Source organism: Hyperolius riggenbachi, chromosome 1 (assembly GCF_040937935.1).
Source record: "Hyperolius riggenbachi isolate aHypRig1 chromosome 1, aHypRig1.pri, whole genome shotgun sequence".
Classification (NCBI taxonomy): Eukaryota; Metazoa; Chordata; class Amphibia; order Anura; family Hyperoliidae; genus Hyperolius; species Hyperolius riggenbachi.
In genome coordinates, this window is record NC_090646.1 from 541,526,723 (window position 1) to 541,545,800 (window position 19,078).

Sequence of the window (19,078 nt, forward strand, 5' to 3'; positions counted from 1 at the left end):
TGCACCATGAATGCTTAGAATTTTCTATGTTTAAGATCAGGCATATCTATTGAAAGGCTTTTGTCATATTATATTATATGTTTCTTTATATGTGAAAAAGTGTTCTTTGCATATATGAGGATATGGACTAGAGATGACCAATCTTTGGCATACATAGACAATACGTTTATGAACCAGGCAAGTGCGAGATCATATGGCACTTAATGGCTGGCAAAATTGTATATCTATGATTGAATTTTATGTATAATAATTATCCACTGTTATTTATGGATACAATGTTCCTTGTTTTTACATACAGTTATCATATGCTGATACAATATTGCGGGTATATGGAACCCACAGATAGAGTCAAAATTGTGTTGCGATATACATATATATTTTTTGATTGATGATTTTATTTGATTGTTTTTTACATATGGGTCTTTTGTTGTTTTTTTTATATATTTCAGTTGCTCCTGCCTGTATAAGTTTTTTTGCCTGAGGAAGCGGGCTTGGGACCCGTGAAACGCGTTGAAAACTGTATTATTTGTTGGGAGTTCTTATTAAATTTACCTTTATATACATAGCAGTGCTTGTGTTTGTTGTGGGGCGGGCAGATGCACCCAAACCACCCACACTTTTATTGATTTTAATTGGTACTATTTTTACTCTATTGGCGCCTCTGTATACTACATTACGAGTTGATCCACCTGGTGGATGGGTGTTGACACCCTCTTTTTTCTATCTACGGAGAGCGACTTTTTAACCTGAGCGAGGACAGGTCTAATCTCCTCGCCTGCGATTTGAGTGGTTGCCTGGATTCGGCAACCCAGACTTGTGAGTATAATTTTAACCAATCTTCTTATGCCAATTGTATTACAATAATACACTATCGGGGGCTCTCGATTGTCTCTTTTCCTCTCTTTTTTAATAAAAGAAAATAGGGTGAATTAGGTTGTCTATGTTACACTGGTCACAGGGATAAGGCAGCTGTAATACAGTCTTTACTGGCAAATCCTAAAGTGGCAAAATGACAATGTAAACAGGATCGACTTCGGCAACTATATACAATCCTGTCTTACATGTGGACAATAGATACAAAACGAGCTGTCAGGGTAGAGATAAACACCAGGATAAATAACAGTGCTTGAGGACCCTATCCAGATGCAGAACCACTTAAAGTGAAATGCTACTTTTGTTGAGAAAACAGCAATACAGTAAGTTCAGAGCTATCCAGTGTAAGAATTGAAAAACAAAACAATACATTATTCCAATTAGCAAAATGGCTGATGGAGCTTGTATGTTCTCCCTGTGTTTAAGTAGGTTGTCTTTGGGCACTCTGAACTCCTAATTTATCTTAATTGAAAATATCGGCAAGCCGGCTCCAAAAGGGAAGTTATTTTTTTTTGCAGGGTTTATTTCTCGCTTTTTAGCCAGTGAAAAGGGGCAAATTCAGGCATCAGGTGGCAACCAATAATTATCATTTTTTTCTGCGTTTTTTTTTTTGCAGGGGGGATGGCTAGGATTATGTATTAGGAAGGGTGTTTGTGCGAGGGGGGCAGTTAGGGTTAGGCATCCGGGAGGGGGGGATTTGCAGAGGGGGATGCGGTTAGGGTTAGGCATCAGGAATGGGGGTTTTGCTGGGTTAGGGGGTGCGGTTAGATTTAGGTGTCAGGAAGGGTGTTGGGGGATGCGGCTAGGGTTAGACGTCAGGGGGAGGGTTCTGTATGAGAGTAGGGTTAGGTTTAGCTATAGTAATTATTTATCGGTAACAATTACCGACATTATACAATCAAAAATTTAACGATATTCTACTACTGTCAGCTTTCTTGCGTCTGATTTTCCGTGGCGCCCCAAAGTTCACATACATATGTTGGCACAATGTAACTACACAATAATAATAGTAAAATAATAATACTAATAATGGGTGTTTCAGAGCTTGTTGATTACTACAGGAGTATAACAGTGCTTTCCGACATGCTCAGCTTATTACTGAAGCAGAAACATAGTAGTTGCTGGGAGGTTACTGGATAATCCACAGTTCAAAGAGTACACCAAGGAAGTACTTATTTATTTAACAACATTTATACTTGATATTAAAGCGGACCCAAACCAAACATTTTTTTTAATTCTAAATATTTAGTTGCACCACTCTGACACATACAAAGATAAATAAACACTTCAAGCCTATGAGCATTTCAGTGCATGCTTTTCACCTTTCTCTTTTCATAACAAGGATTATACAGGTGGCAGCCATCACTTCTGAGCTTAGTAGGAGGTTTTAGATCATGGGTGTGTTTGTCATCAGCTAACCTCCCTCACAGGGGCATCATCTATGGGAAATCTCACACAAGCTGAGATCACCTCCCCTGTGACATCATCAGTAGCAGCCTGTGTTTTGTTTTTGTTTTTTATCTCCTCCACCAGTCTGCCGGAATATGTTCCAGCAATATGAAAGGAAGGGAGGGGTTCCTTCAATAAATGTAAAATATTTTATATTTGTCATCATGCAGCTGAAAAAAGGCTGCTATTTATAATTATAATTTAGAAAATACATTTTATTTCTGAAATCTTGTATTTTTAATTTGGGTCCACTTTACCTGAAACAAACAGATTTTTTTTCTTAATAATATCAAATTACAAACAAGTTGTTTGACCCAGCACTCTAATTGGAGACAAGCGTGCTATAGCTGATCAGAACGTGTTGCTCATCAAGTTCAAAAATAGCAAAAAAGAAGTATCAGCAGCACCGCTAAAGTGAAAAAGATAGCTACCGTATTTTTCGGACTATAAGACGCTCCGGACTATAAGACGCACCTAGGTTTAGAAGGTAAAAACCAGGGGAAAAAAAAATACTAAGCCTAGGTGCATCCATGGTCCAGGAGTGTCTTATGGACCTTTACCCCCTCCCCAAGATGTCTCTAAATTACACTGCCTAACTTCACTAACCACTGCTGCCCCCACTAACTATACTACACTTCACAAAATCACTGATGCCCCCTTCTCCAGCTACACTACACTACACTACACAAACACAAACCCCTGCTTCCCCCCAAAACACAAGCTATGCTAACCACTACAATTTCAATGAGATCTATCTCACCTATCCAGCCTGGGTGGCATCTGTTCCCTGCTTCAGCAATTATCCTGTCCCCGCAGCAATAGCCCGATATAAGTTTTCCTCGTATCAGCAATGAACCTGTCACCGCAGCGAGGAGGCAGCAACTCAATACGAAGTTTCCCCTTATCAGTCAGAGTGTCCGTGGGAGGAGGCAGCAGTTGGATACAAAGTTTCCCCGCATCAGCCTGAGTGTCCGCAGCGAGCGTCCGCAGCCTGAGTGTCCGCATCAGCCAGAGTGTCCGTGGGAGGAGGCAGCCGCTCGATACAAAGTTTCCCCGCATCAGCCTGGGTGTCCCCGCGGCGAGGAGGCAGCCGCTCGATACAAAGATTCCCGCATCAGCCAGAGTGTCCCCGCGGCGAGTCAGCAGCAGCCCGACCTGAAGTATTTCCTGAATCAGCGTGATCCGAGCAGTATAAAGACACCTTCAGCCGCTATATCGGCAGAGTCCTCTGAGGCTTCCATACTGCGTTGTTTACTGGCGCCCTCCAATGACCTGCAGCGCACGTGCGCGGGGTCATGGGCTGACACCAATAAACAACACAGTATGGAAGCCTCAGAGGACTCTGCTGATATAGCGGCTGAAGGTGTCTTTATACTGCTCGGATCACGCTGATTCAGGAAATACTTCAGGTCGGGCTGCTGCTGACTCGCCGCGGGGACACTCTGGCTGATGTGGGAAACTTTGTATCGAGCGGCTGCCTCCTCGCCGCGGGGACACTCTGGCTGATGCGGGGAAACTTTGTATCGAGCGGCTGCCTCCTCGCCGCGGGGACACTCTGGCTGATGTGGGAAACTTTGTATCGAGCGGCTGCCTCCTCGCCGCGGGGACACTCTGGCTGATGTGGGAAACTTTGTATCGAGCGGCTGCCTCCTCGCCGCGGGGACACTCTGGCTGATGCGGGGAAACTTTGTATCAAGCGGCTGCCTCCTCGCTGCGGACAGGCTGATGCGGGGAAACTTCATAGCGGGCTGCTGCTATCATCGGACACATGCACCCCCATATAGGTAAAAGCTGCATTCGAGCTATAAGACGCAGAATCTTTTTCTCCCCACTTTTGGGGGAGAAAAAGTGCGTCTTATAGTCCGAAAAATACGGTATTTTATTTGTGCAATAAAATCACATAGCAAAGATAGAGCTGAAGGCAACATCAGTGCTGCTGATACTTCTTTTTTGTTTTTTTTAATATCAAATTACAAAATGACTCGTAGTTTCACAGCATTTTTTTTAGCAAAAGTAGAATTTTAACCCTCTGATGTCCAAAGGATGTTGGCTTAAAGAGAAACTCTGACCAAGAATTGAACTTTATCCCAATCAGTAGCTGATTCCCCCTTTTACATGAGAAATCTATTCCTATTTACAAACAGACCATCAGGGGGCGCTGTATGGCTGATATTGTGGTGAAACCCCTCCCACAAGAAACTCTTTAGTATGTACTCCTGGCAGTTTCCTGTCTTGGAACCTTGCTGCATTGTGGGAAATAGCTGTTTACAGCTGTTTCCAACTGCTAAAAAACCATGCAGTAGGTACATCACCTGCCAACAGTAAAAATGTCACCAATGTAATAAATGTCAGAATGTAAATCAGGGATTTAAAAGATTTTACAATAGGCAAACACGGACTAAATCATTTATACATAATTATTGTAAAAATTAAGCACTTTTTTTTATTACATTGTTTTCACTGGAGTTCCTCTTTAAGTTCTGGGCTCTGGCTCACTTTTGTGTAATAAACTATACCAGAGTAGACTAAACAGTGGGAGGGTTAATTCAGAGGAGACTCTTTAAAGGTGCCCATTAGTGATCTAATTTCCCAAATGATCGACTATCCGCTCATTGTGATCGATCACAAACAATCCTTTGGGACCACCAACAGAGGGAAAAATAAGCAATCTGATCAGACTGAAAGAATAATTTGGAAATATGGATTGACAGAACAATCGATAGAATGAACATTTGTCGTTAATCAGTACCATTAATAGTACACAATCTGATCATTTGTACTGTTGATTGGTCGGCAGATTCTGCCCTTAATAAGCAAAGCTGCATCTGTAGAAGGTGATATAGGTTTTATTACAACCTGACCACTGAAAAATACTGGCCCAGCTTCTAGGCCTTGCAACTAGCAGCACAAGTGTCTTTGGACTTCAGGGTTCCCTTGTCTCCAATTAAAGCTGCCTTTAATTATTTGGCTGCCTGCCAGTTTCACCTCGCGGCGCTAGAGTCTCAGGTTCAGGAATCCATCTGCCTGGAGTCTGTATGTTCTAATACTACACCATATTGGCGCTCCTCGGTTTCCTCTTTTCTTTACGGTCCCCGGAGTTCAACATCAGAATTTCATCTACTGGAAACCCTACACTTCCATTGGGCAAACTGCACAAGAACCCATAGGCACCCTCAAGTTTCACCATTTCAGTGGTGTCACCATTAGAGGGGTGACAAGTGGACTTTAATGCAGAGTTGGCACAGCACAGCATAATATCTCACCTTTCTGCCCAACGTGCTCCTCCTTCTTCCCTCCTCAGCACACATATATGAAAAAAGGGCATTTGAAAATGTGGGCATCTGGTGAAGCTGCTACTTAAATATCACCAATACTGCCGATATTCTACTATTGGTTGAAGGGTAATGCAGATAGTAGAACGCCGGTAATTTTACTGATATTCTACTATCACTTCACCTAACCTTCTTCTCACACTAACCCTCAACTACCTACTCCTAAAACTAACCTACAACTACCTATGCCTAACACTAACCTACCCCTATCTATATCCTAACCCCTCCCCCCACCTATGGCTAAAACTTGCACTCAATAACGTACCCCCTCCACTGCTATCTGCGCAGTAATCTCCATCGCGATTGGTCACTCCATCGCTATTGGTCACTCCATCGCTTTGGCTATATCCAGTTCCTCCAACATCCAAATTGTCCACTCGATGCCACTGTAGCCGCAATTAAGATTGCAGTCTATGGAGGCACCCACATGTCCTGCTCCCCCTCAGCACATTCTCCAGTCTCCATGGCTTAAAGCAGTAGCATTTCTGCCCCATGAACCCACCTGCAGGTTCATCACTGCAAACAATTTTTCTTTGCGTTTTCTTTAACAGCAAGTTTATGAGATTGTACCCAAGCGGTTTTCTACTGTCCATTTTCTACTGTATGTCTGATGATCTATTATATGTTCCGTCACTCACAGATTAGACATAGCCATTTTTCAGTAGAACAGGGGCAAACTCAATATGTGCCCAATCATTAAAAATATTGCGCTTGTTAAATAAATCCATCTTTTGTACACTTTTGGCTGGCAAGTTTTTCACGTTTGCTTGTTTAGATACAGTTGCGTGCCAGTCAGGATCTATTTAGTCCTCTATTAGTGACAAAAAATAATTTTGAAAAATTAGGGTTCTGCCCCAATTTCCTACTTTCCCTACCCAGGTTGACGATATAATTTAATCCCTGGTTTCCACCTTGCACCACTTGATATTATGTCAAATTCCAATAAGATTCTTATCTAATGTTGATCACACTGCACCACCAATGCCTTTGTATTAACCAATGCAGAATAAAGGTATTCAGCCATCACACCACTCCCCAGAGGTTTATCTATGAATTATAGGGCCCCCCAGGAAATCTTTGATGGGTCTCCCTTAATGTTCACAACCCTTCCCTTGCCTCCCTTGGTGACCCTCACAACAAGGGGGTCCATCATACAAGAGTCATTAAACAAGTGTGGCCATCAGGATGGTCACACCCATAACAAGTGTAGCCACAAATACACCTGATCTGGAGTATCAGGGAAAGGGAAGCCCCAACAGACACCTCTGTCCCGCCCTGCAGTTGCAGGGGATGCTCCCCCTTAGTTATGCCCCTGTCACTCCCCCCTGGAGCCCACTGTACTGCCATCATTCCTGGTTGCAAATAGGACTTTCTTCATCAGTTTCCAGATGACAAAAATAATATTAATGGCAATGGTCTTTGTTTTTAAAATATTTTCATAGGTTTATCTCTTTATTCAAACCTAATTTATCTGATATATTATTTAGTATATTGGTACCTCATGTCAATAAAAACCGTGCAGCATAAGCATCAGTGGTTCACCAACCTTTTTGCATAGTGATGTGTTATGTTATCATATGAGAAGAGCCGTGCCTTATGCCTGGTACACACCACGCATCAGATATTTTCTGACAGATCCGAATTTCCGATCATTTTTCTGATTGATTTTCTGATAATTTCTATGCAAATCAATTAGAAAAAAACGATTGGAAATCAGATCGGACCTATCGGTAATTATCTATTCGACGGGAAATTGCATGGTGTGTACCAGGCTTAAAGAAGACTATGCAAGACCGTTGCAATGACCTACCACAATGACACACTTATATTATCCAGTCATGCTAGAAGCAATGTAATCTGTCAGTATGACTTTGGCTTGTGGGAGCAAAACAGAACGCTTGCCAACACCACAAGCAAAATATACAAACTCATTGCAGATTGTGTGAATATGTAAACACTAAGTAACCATACGGCCAAAAGATGATGTTTACATCACATAGCTGAAAGGGTGACAACGCTCAATACCCTCATGGGATTTAGATCCTCAAGCACCAATTACAATAGAACTCCTCCAAAAAGCATTGACAGACATAAAACATAACTCCAAATGCATCACACACCTACAAAAAATTATAATATACAATTGGTATCTTACTCCATTAACACTTTCCAATTTCTCATCCCAATATTCCCCCTTATGCTGGAGATCATGCAACTCACAAGGTTCCATGCTCCATATCCTGTGGGAATGCCCCATTATAAAACCCTTCTGGACCCTAATTTTTAAGATAATCTCTAACCCACTATTAGGACTTTTACTAATTGGATTAGAAACAATCCGAAACCCACACAAGGCACGTATCATTCACATTATTTGTGCGGCCCGTCAGCTTATACTCTCCAATTGGAGAAACAATCTGGTACCAACACTAACCCAATTTTGTTACCTTGTGGACCACAATTTACACATGGAAGCTCTATTCCTCAAACAATCCTTCCCAGGGAGAACCCTAGACCACCTTCAGATACCGTGGGAAAAGATCATCCCCTACTCTCACTAAAATATCCCTTACCATCAAGCTAACCCCCCCCCCCCCCCAATCCCTCAGGGGAGACAGCCTCTAAAGATTGGTAAAATTGAGACCTCACAACTTAAATTCTAACTGAAATCTCTGGCCCCCCACTACCCCCCCCCCCTCTCTGGTTTTGATAGACCATTCCAAGTAGCTGCTGACCGTGTCACAAAGAATGACACGGTATGGTGCAGCTCTCCACTTAACTCTGACAAGTTGAACTGTGGCAAAATTTCCCCTTGCCACAAAATTTGATAATAAGATATATATTTTGCTTTGTATGTTGTTTGTTTATAAATTGTCTTAGGACTGTACTCTCCGGTACCAACTTACCTTCTTATAGGCTTATAGATGATACTGTTATACAGTACGTCAGGGACAGGGACCTGACGTACTATGTACTATGTGTTTACTCAACAATCCACCAATATGTTATTATCAGAAAATGCTTGTTCTTGTATGTTTTAAAAAGTTCAATAAAAACCATTAAAAGAAAGGGTGACAACAAGCTCATTCAAACAAACACAATTGTACAATTCACATGTTTGTTGCTGGAAAAGAACGGCCTGGGGTTACTCATTTCAAAAACAATTGTATTTTATAGCTATGTGTTAGAATGCACACATGCATAATTTAAAATTGAAAATCGTACACAGAAAAATCCATGTAAAAAATGTAAATGCAGTAAAACGGGATTTTGACAAAATGTTTACGATTTTGGACACCTCCAATGTGCCACATTTTAGATTTTTCTTGGCAAATATTAATGTTCCTGATGTCGGGGGAAAATCCAAACTGCGTACAGGTATCCCCCAAATCCCCAGCCAATCCAGCTGGGCAGATTGCTATTTTCTGACTAATGAAAACGCTAGATGTCTTTAAAACGTACTGTATACGGCTTCTTGTCCAAAAGTGTTTATAAATGATAATATTAACAATATGCTTTAGTTGTATCCCCATAGCAACTTACATAATGTTTAAAATGAATAGATGGTGAAGTGATGTACTTCATGTTCTTTCAGGGGCTCAGTCCAGGCTGCTATGACACTTATAACGCAGATATCGATTGTCAGTGGATTGACATCACAGATGTGAAACCTGGAAACTATGTTTTAAAGGTAATTCTTCCACAATTGAAGACTACTCGTGACTTGCATTATATGGCTTGAAAGTGATCACAAATAAAAATCTGTTTCTTAGGTTACTGTGAATCCTAGTTACGTGGTACCAGAATCTGACTATTCCAACAATATTGTGCGCTGTGATATACGATATACTGGAAACCATGCATATACTTCTGGCTGTACAATTTCTCAGTGAGTATAGACTCTTCTTTTCCATTTTAACAATTTTGTAAGCTATTTATAAATTTATAATTTTCAAGAAAGCCTCACAGCATGAATCCGAGGAAAACTGAGGTGACAGGAATGTGCAGGCATCTATTACTGATGAAAAAGAAAAAAGTGGTGTTTGTGAGATGTTGTGCTGATCCATTGAATATACTAGACCACAGCTGTAGAAGCCACTTGGATATGATGAATTTGAAAGGGGTGGGTCCCCTTTCACACTGGCATGTTTTACTGTTTAGCCACAGGGTAATGTTACACCAATGTAAGTCTATAAGGCATTTCATACCTGGCGCAGTGCAATGAGACAGAAGTCGCAAATTTAACGCACGGGCAACAGAGCATTAGGGGCTGGCTTGCACAACCAGAAGTCATGTAAGTCTATGGTGATTCAGCTTTTTAAAAAATTTTGCCGTTCACATTGCAGTGTGCATGCGTGGAAGCATATTTTTTTTCAATTAACTTCTGCACAATTCTAATTCCGGCCACAGGAAGTGAGCGCTAGAGAGCGTCACTTCCTGCTTGGCTTGCAGCCAAAAGGAAGATTACTGTGCACTGCCGAAGGCTATTTGTAGCGGTGTGACCATCACTGCAGCGATTTGCCACCACCGGTTAGAAGTGTGAAACTGGTCTAAGGCTACTGCAGGGCTGCATATAGTGCAGTTGTACCACTATGTTTGTCTTAGTACACTTCATAATGGGTCACCAAAACTTGCAGTGACTTATGGATATGGAGGATCATACATGGTTGGTCATAGACTAAGGGTATGTACACACATCCAACTTTTATTGGCCAATTATACCACTTTCCTACATAATCTGTATCCAGAAGCTGATGGCTCTCATACTACATGGAAAAATTGGCCAATCAAAATTGAATGTGTGTGTACACCCTAACTTATGAGAGCAATGCCGCAGCTGAAGGATGATCACATAGGGAGGGGAGTTAAAAGATGGGTTCAAGTAGAAATGGAGAAATGGTCACAGACGTGGTGGTAAGACTGCATGGAGAAATGCCTGCAACGGAAGCACCTACAAGGAAAACATGAATTTAGAAGTATGGTGAGTGCCACTGATGATTTATTTTTATAGCGTGCCACTATCTGGGCTATTGTCCTGATCCTCTGATCTGAATACTGCATGAATCACTACCCATGATTATATATGTAGTTAAAGTTGTAGCTCCACTCTAATCCTTTCTGCCTATCACAGCTATGTAACTGAGAAGCAACAGGAATATACAAAAATATAATGGAAGGCCAATTACCAAAATTACATTTTATTCAACCAAGCAGTGCTACACTATTGCCATAGAGCACCAACTCCTTTCAACCAGCCAAATATTTCTATGGATGGTTGAGAGAAGATGGTGCTGGCCCATGTTGCTTTTGGTTTAAAAAAATAGCCGGTCTTTTATCATTTTTGTATGCTAGATGGTCTTTTTTAGTTTGGAATCTTTATTCCCATATAATAGGTTGTCCTCCCATAGTAATTTGCTTTCAGATCCAACAAATGGTCCCTGGAATGACCCATCCAATTCTAATGGGAGGAGGAACTTTCGTGAGATCTCTTCTTCCTTTATGGAATTAACAACATAACAATATATGCCAGATATTTTCATCTTGATATCCTCCTGATAAGACACAGCAATAAAATCACTGAAGTAAGGTGAATAGTATTAATTAACTAATTGCAACAGGAACTGTCAAGGGATGGGAAGTATTATTAGCTGCAATGTAGGTTCTTGAAGGGGATGTGTTGAAAGCAGAACACTGGGCAGGCATGAGGTCCTGGACTTTGACAAGGGCTAAATAGTGTTAGCTAGATGACTAGGTCAGAACATTTACAAAATGGCAGGTCTTGTGGGTATTTCTGGTATGTAATGGTTAGTGTGCTTACCACAAATGTTCCAAGTAAGGACAACCAATGAAACAGGAAAAAGGTTCATCATGGGTGTACAAGGCTTAATGACGCGCTTAGGGAATGATCCCAGATGAGCCGCTGTAGTAAAAAATGAGAGAAATGTCATTCTGTCAGAAAGGTGTGAGATCACACAGTGTAAAGGTTTGTACACACCTATGTCATCTCTCAGGGATTGGGACCTGAGTCCTTAGGCAACTTCGCTGGGCTGAGGTTACAAATGCAAAGTCAGCTGTATAGTCAACTACACCTTCTGTTGCTATGTGGGGGGATGAAGGGCGGACAGAGTGCATGATGTCATGTGGCAGTAGGAGAAGTGGTGTGCACCATAGAGTCAGCCATTGCCAAGCCAGGTTGACTCATCTTGCGGATCGCTTGCAGTGCGGTGGTCTGGGGCTAGTGTACAAATGCCTGATGGCTGAGGGGGTCAATATCCGCTGCCCTAGCCGACTCTAGTCATGCGTGTGTACGTAGCTTAAGATAGCTTGCTGTATTTACTGTCGGTCTGAGTAGTTGCGTACCAGTCAGAGTTAAGAGTGCTCAAGATGATTTTCTTTCAATGGCAAAAGTGCTTCAGTGGGCATATGACCATAGAGAAACAGATGAAGATGGCCTGGTGTGATAAATCACATTTTCTTTGGCCTCTGAATTCCAAAAGTCGGAGGCCCAATTTCACAATGTAAAGGTCATCTGAAGTTAGAGGGACATGGAGGCTGCCATATTCATTTCCTTAGACCCTGAACAAGCATGCAGATCAAGTGCTCTGACTGAAGCTTGACTGGAATTGCTGCATGCTTGTTGGAGCCTCCTTATCCCTCTCACTCCAGGTGTCCTTTAGAGCAACCCTGTCCTCAAGGCCCACAAACAGTGCATGTTTTGCAGGAAACCACAAACATTCACAGGTGAGGTAATTAGTGTCAGCAGAGCTGATTAACTAGCTGTGTGGCTTTCCACAAAACGTGTACTTGTTGGTGGGCCTTGAGGACAGGGTTGGAGAACACTGCTTTAGAGGACTTAAAGCGTGTGCTGTTAAGGACTTGGTGCCAGATACCACTGGACACTTTCACAGGTCTTGTGGGGTCCATGATGCCACTACAGGTTGGAGATGTTTTAGAAAAACAAGGGAGACTTACAGAATATTAGGCAGGCAGCTTTAATGTTTTGTCTGATCAGTGTATAACATACATAGGTTTTTGACTTTCTGACTTGTCTTCAAAGTGGGCAGTCTAACAGATTAGACATTTTAGTTTGCGTTCCAAACTGAACAGAGATGTAACAACATATTGATCGATATCCTTTGTGCTCTGGTAGGTCTGAAAGTGTAGCCAAATGAAATCCTCAGCATCGAAGAACATGACTCTGATGTAACAGAGTAAGACATAGACGGGTGTAATTGGGTTTTCTTTTCAGAGCCTACAAGCAATATATGTCTTTCTGTCTGGTTCAGATATCTTTCTAAAGACTTTCCTGGATGCAGTCCAGCTACAATTGTATGCTTTGTCTGGTGCTGTAATAGTATTCTTTCCTCTGACTCATTCCTTCCAGATACAGCTGCAATCATTTCTCTGACCAGTGCTAATAGGGGCCTCACTAATATAACTACTGCAGGAAGAAGTGTTAGCAAACTTTCTTCATTGTTAACCATTTTAGTCCCAGAGCAGTAAAAACTGTTTACAATTGCTATTTACAAAATAATGTACACATACCTCCCAACTATTGAAGCCAGGAAAAAGGGACACTAAGACACTAAGACAGGCCCCTGCCACACCTTCACGCCCCCATTTTTCAAAACCACGCCTTTCCCTTATACAGTTTCCCCCTCCATCCTATGCAGAGATTGGCGCATGGAGCGATGTTAGGCAAGCTATTTAAAGAATAATCACAGCACACATATGTCATAAAGGATATAAATTAGAGTAAACAGCTCAACATGAAGAGTTATGAATATATTAAATAAGAAAATAAAGACTGAAATGTGCAAAATATTAAATTCTTTATTTCTGGCAAAAAAACTTCACATATCAGAAATGTTAACAGTGCCTACAAGTGCATAACTCTAGTCCCAGAACTGTAAATGCATAAAATCACACAACTATCCCTAATTAATGATCGCTCAGAATTTCTGCAGGGGGGCCCGGCAATTCCTAGTTACACCCCTGGTTAACTGCAAAATCTCTGCTGCTCTGTGAAGAGGCCGGGACATTTGACCTGTACCCCATGATCCCGTGATAGAGGCTGCAAATCGTTAGTGCAATCCGTGACACTTGGCCGGTCTGATGTACACTCTAGTGTACCTAATACTCCCAGCTGCAGCGAGCAGCAAGTCTTGTTTGACACCTTGCACTCATGGTAGTGATGAAGTGATCACAGCAGCCTGACATGCATAGGTGTAATTAAAGGCCCTGAGCAGACTGTGTGGGTATGCATTTACGCATATACATGATAATACCCCTCCACTTACCACCCGTAAAGCTCCCCCCCCCCCACACACACACCTGGTCCATCCGGTGTAAATTGCACTGTGACCCTGGAAGTGGAAGTCAGGTCATGCGGTCTGAGCATGCTCCAACATCCTCCTCTCAGCCTATCTGTGCACAAGAAGCACGGCATTGTGGTCATTGCACAAAGGAGCTTCTGGGGTCACAGCGTGACTTTGCTGAGAGTCGCCGGCCCCAATGCAATTTACACCAGCTGGACCAGGGGCAGAAAGTGTTACATCATGGCCGGTAAGTGAGAGGGTATTACCATGTATTTCTGGGTACGCTTAAATGCATCCCCACGCGGTCTGCTCAGGTCCCTTTACGGAGAAAAACAGGGTAAGGATGAAAAAGGGCTCATCCTGCTCCTGCAAAAGTCCCAGCAGCTATAATTACTATACCCCTCAAGGCCGCCATGGACTCGGGTAAGACATGACATAATTCGGTTTCGAGCTATTGCTGGTGGCTAAATTACGCATTTTTTTAAATCATAATTTGGGCTCCGTCTTTTGACGGCATCAAAATTATTGGCTGTGCGCTGCTATAGTGGTAGTTCACATTGTGGCCTATGGCGGCGCCTGGTGCACACAAATTTCCAGCGCCGTTTTTACCTAATTTATTTAGCACTGTGTTAATACTCTATAATAATACAATGTATGAAAACTTAACTTGCGTTTAAAATTTGTATAGTGATGAGGTTAAAGTACAAAATATTAGAGATGGGATGTTGAGGGCTTGTTTCCACTGTTGCGACGCGATTTCGGCCGCATTCCGACGCTTGTAAAAACGCATGCGGATGCGTTTCCACATGCGTTTTTACCCGCGATTTCGCCTGCGATTTCGCATGGCAGGGTGCCATGCGAAATTAACCATGACACTGCCAGGGCTAAATAAAATTGAAAAAGGTGCGAAATCGCACGCGAAATCGCGGGTAAAAACGCATGTAACAAACGCATGCGTTTTTACTATTAAATACATTAGCGGCGATTCGCACGGATTCCCGACGCAGGCGAAATCGTTGGCTCTTTTGTGCGTTTTTTTCACGCTGAAAAAAACGCACCTCAACAACGCTACAGTGGAAACAGGCCCATCCACTTGTATTACATGTGCGGATCTGCATGCGTTGGACGCATGCAGATTCGCGATAGTGGAAACGAGCCCTGAATCCCCTGCATCTTTATGAGATTTCCCTCCCCTCCATTTCCACAATTCCTCGTAAAAATGTCATAAAACTAGCATGTGACTGTACATGGTCACGCGACATGCTCAAAAGATAGATCTCTCTCTAACTTAAATCTGATGCAAGAGGGATCTATTCTGCCACACACAATCAGGACATTTCCATCCATGGAAGGAACCATCACTATCTGTAACACAGTTCATCCTGCAACTATGTATTCATCCGAGACATATCTATGTGCTTTGAGTCCTAACGGAGTAAAGTATTTGAGGCCTTTGCTCCATGGATGTCTGAACTGCTTGATTGCCAAGGCCACAAATGCCTATCGGCTGCAATTACATGCAGCTGAATGAAAGCGTTTGGTAACACCATGCATGTCATGTTTGATACTCAGCGCCGCTACCTGGCAGGGGGAGAGAGCGAGAAAAAAGAGGGGAGAAAAAAAACTCATTGTGTCTTATGGACTGAACACTGGGAGTCCCCGACTTATGAACACCCAGATATATTAAAGGCTGCCGACCAGACGCAATTATCTGTTGGGGACACTACCTGTCCTGTGCTCCCCCAGCCCCATGCAGAATATATGCGCAGAGAAGCAGCAGTGTGTATCTCACCTGTTCCGGGTGCCTCCACACAATGAGTGATGTCTTCTCTCCCTCATGGCTTCCCCTAGTTCCTGTCTAGTGTTATGACACAATCAGGAGATGCCAACACTAAGGGAAGCCATGAGTGAGGGTGCCTGGAGCGGGTGAGACACGCTGCTGCTTCCCTGTGCATATACTCTGCTCGGGGTGGGGGAGCACAAGGGGAGGGGGCACAAGAGTTACAAGGAGGAACATGAGGCACAAGGGGGACACTATAATTGAGGGGAGGAGATTGGAGGGAAAAGATGCAAATGACACCCCTATACCATGGACGCAACAGGTGTAGTAGTATTTTTTTTTTCTCTGTTTTTTGTCCTCTAAACCTATGGTCAGGAGCGTCTTATGGTCCAGTATGTGATAGGATTACAAGAAAGGCAGCAAAGAAGCCAGTTTACAGACATAGGCAGAAAAGGAAAAACTGCTGAGGTCACAACTTCTTTTCACTTTTAGAAATGTCCTTGTAGCAGCTCGTCTTTATACTATCCTACTCTAAGGTCCACCCAGAAGAATTGTATGCAGTCATTTATAAACAGAAAAGTTTCTGTTTTTATTATCTCACTTCCTCAACACAGGAAAATGAAGATAGTAATAATATTCATTGCAATAAAAAATGTATAGAAGGAAAAGCACCCTCTAGTGGCCAACAGTAATATTGCAGCCATAGTTTTGTTACTTATATACTAGACCCCAACCAGCTTACCACAAAATCAGTTTTGATGTTTGTGTTGTTAAAGGACAACTGAAGTGAGAGGGATATGGAGGCTGCCATATTCATTCCTTTTAAACAGTAAGGCCTGGTTTCCACTTGTGTGTTTTGTGCCAGATGTTTCTCTCAGAAAATTTGCATTGATTTTGCAACTAATGGTAGTCAATGGTGCGGTTTCCATTCAATGCAAATTTTCGTACGCGTTCGTATGCATAAAAAGATCTGCGGTCCTGTATCATTTTTTCGGACATCGCATATGATTCGCGTACAATGCTTTGTATAGGCAATGCGAATTTTCATGTTATTTGTCCAAAAATTCGCATTACATCCATGCTTACAGGAAGTTGTCAGCTGTCATGACTAAGCTTTGCAACGTGTACATTGCTATGGTAATGTGCATTATGCAAGCAAAGTAATGTGCATTAATATAGCAATGCTTGCATTAGCCATGTACAGAGGGCTTGTATTACCTTTGTACTGCAGGGCTTGCTAATTGCGCAAGGCATGGTACTCTGCTGGAGATAGTACTGGCAATATTGCCATGCACTGAGGGCGCATTGTAGTTTTACCATTGCTGCGTGAATCAAGGCCATACTATGTTACAGTTTTTTAAGAACTTGTGTGTTCCAGTTCTCCTAAAAACAATCCTAATTAAGAACCCTTATTTTGAATTCAAATTCAATAAAAATATGCTGTTGGTAAAGCAGAGAAGATGTTTTGAACTTACTGTATGTAGAGATATACAAGGACATTGCTGTCAATGTCTTGCATTAAGAAAAAGTGCCATTTGATTTTGTCTTAAAGAGACACTGAAGCGAAAAAAAAAATATGATATAGTGAATTGGTTGTGTACTATGAATAATTACTAGAAGATTAGCAGCAAAGAAAATATTCTCATACTTTTATTTTCAGGTATATAGTGTTTGTTCTAACATTGCATCATTCTATAATATGTGCAGATTACACAACACTCAGCATTCAAGCAGTCTGTGAAGTAATGACCTCTCCTCTAGCAGAGAAAAAGTAAACAGTTCACTTACAGTTGAGATAATAAAAGTCAGATAACAGCCCTCTCCACGACTAACTTAGTCGGAGAGCTTAATGGCTTGTTTGCATAGGAGCTTAATGGCTTGTTTGCATAGAGATAACAACTGGAGTTTCTCAACTCTTCCTGTACTGGAAACAATTAGACTGATGTATCTGATCTTAATGTTTTATTTCTTAGCTGTACTACACATACAAATCATAATATCATAATTTTTTTTTCGCTTCAGTGTCTCTTTAAGCAATGTAAACACGCTTGACAAAAATTTTCAATGAATGATCCTCAACTAATGACCAGCTTGCACTAACAATGCTTCCTAAATTATTTCTAATGATTGCAAACAATACTCAACCACGTCTACCAACATGATCATTCTAGACGGCTAGAAATTATGTGGTTGTACAGGTGCATCAATGGAAGTGGCATGCCAAAAATGTTTGTTCTATTGTTCATTCTGGAAATGGTCCAATAGTGGAAACAAACAGTTCAGGTAGAGGTCAACTACAGAACCCCTTCATCATAGCTGAATATTTTGAGAAAAAATGAGTAAAAGACATTATCAGTTGGTTACCTTTCAGGGGGCATATTAAGAAAAGATTGTTTGACCCAGAAGAACTATCTTTTATGGATGCCCCATTACGCAATACCTGGTCCTGTGCAGGTGCAGTTCGGAAAGCTCATTAAGCATCTAATTACCGTACTTCTATTACCACTACAGATCAAGTACTAATATCAGTATCTTTTGAGGTCATTCAATACAAATTTTAAAAAATATTCATTCAATGTATCGTTAGTCGGTCATTCGTATCAAGTGACAAAATGATGTAGCTTCATGTCATTGCGTCTAACAAGGAGGATGCTTGTACATTGACTAGTATTTGTACTGCAATAAATGTCAGGGGATTAACTATCAAGCAATAAAAATTTCTATGAACCAGAAGTATTTTGTGGTACCTGCAAATATTTTAGTAAAGGTTAAAGCTGGCAACAGTCATTTTATTACTTTTACAGTTGACATTGCTTGAATTGCGGAGAAAAGTTGCAGTAGCTCTTAACAAGTTAACAGAACTCTGATATACTTATTCATAAGAGGTTGGAGTGTTAAGAACCATCATTAAAATGTGATCTGAGGGTGAAGCGAGATCAATTTTGCAAATCTGTGTCTGCTTTGGTGCAGCTCACTGTGTTTCATGTTAACAATGCTATACGCAGCATACTCGTGATTATAGGTGTGAAATATGAGATTGCTTCCAACTTTCCATTAGAGTCAGTGAAACAACCACCTCAGTTTATTATGATATTTTAGAGCTTCGTAAAATTCTCTTCATTAAGAGAACATGAATGTCCTGGTGTGAGTTGACTGAAATCTGGTGTAGTCTAGACTAAAAGTGAGGCAAACTGAAATCAACAACTGTCTTGTCTTCACGGCCGCCAAATCACCATTTTACAGCAGGACCCCTCCTGAGAGGATTTCCAGGCAGAAGGATATTATAAATACATAGTCCATAGTGTATGTTAAACACATCTGGAGGA

At 41.7% G+C, this 19,078-nt stretch overlaps 1 protein-coding gene across 5 annotated transcripts in view; it reads left to right on the forward strand.

Annotated features, from left to right (window-relative positions):
- The window catches only part of LOX (lysyl oxidase), a 165,881-nt gene that overhangs the window by 135,113 nt on the left and 11,690 nt on the right, over positions 1-19,078 (forward strand). For all 5 annotated transcript variants that reach the window (XM_068247027.1, XM_068247010.1, XM_068247007.1 and 2 more), the window contains 2 exons: positions 9,250-9,345; positions 9,428-9,543. In XM_068247027.1, coding sequence (XP_068103128.1) covers positions 9,250-9,345; positions 9,428-9,543 — 212 coding nt within the window. The remainder of the gene's footprint in view (positions 1-9,249; positions 9,346-9,427; positions 9,544-19,078) is intronic.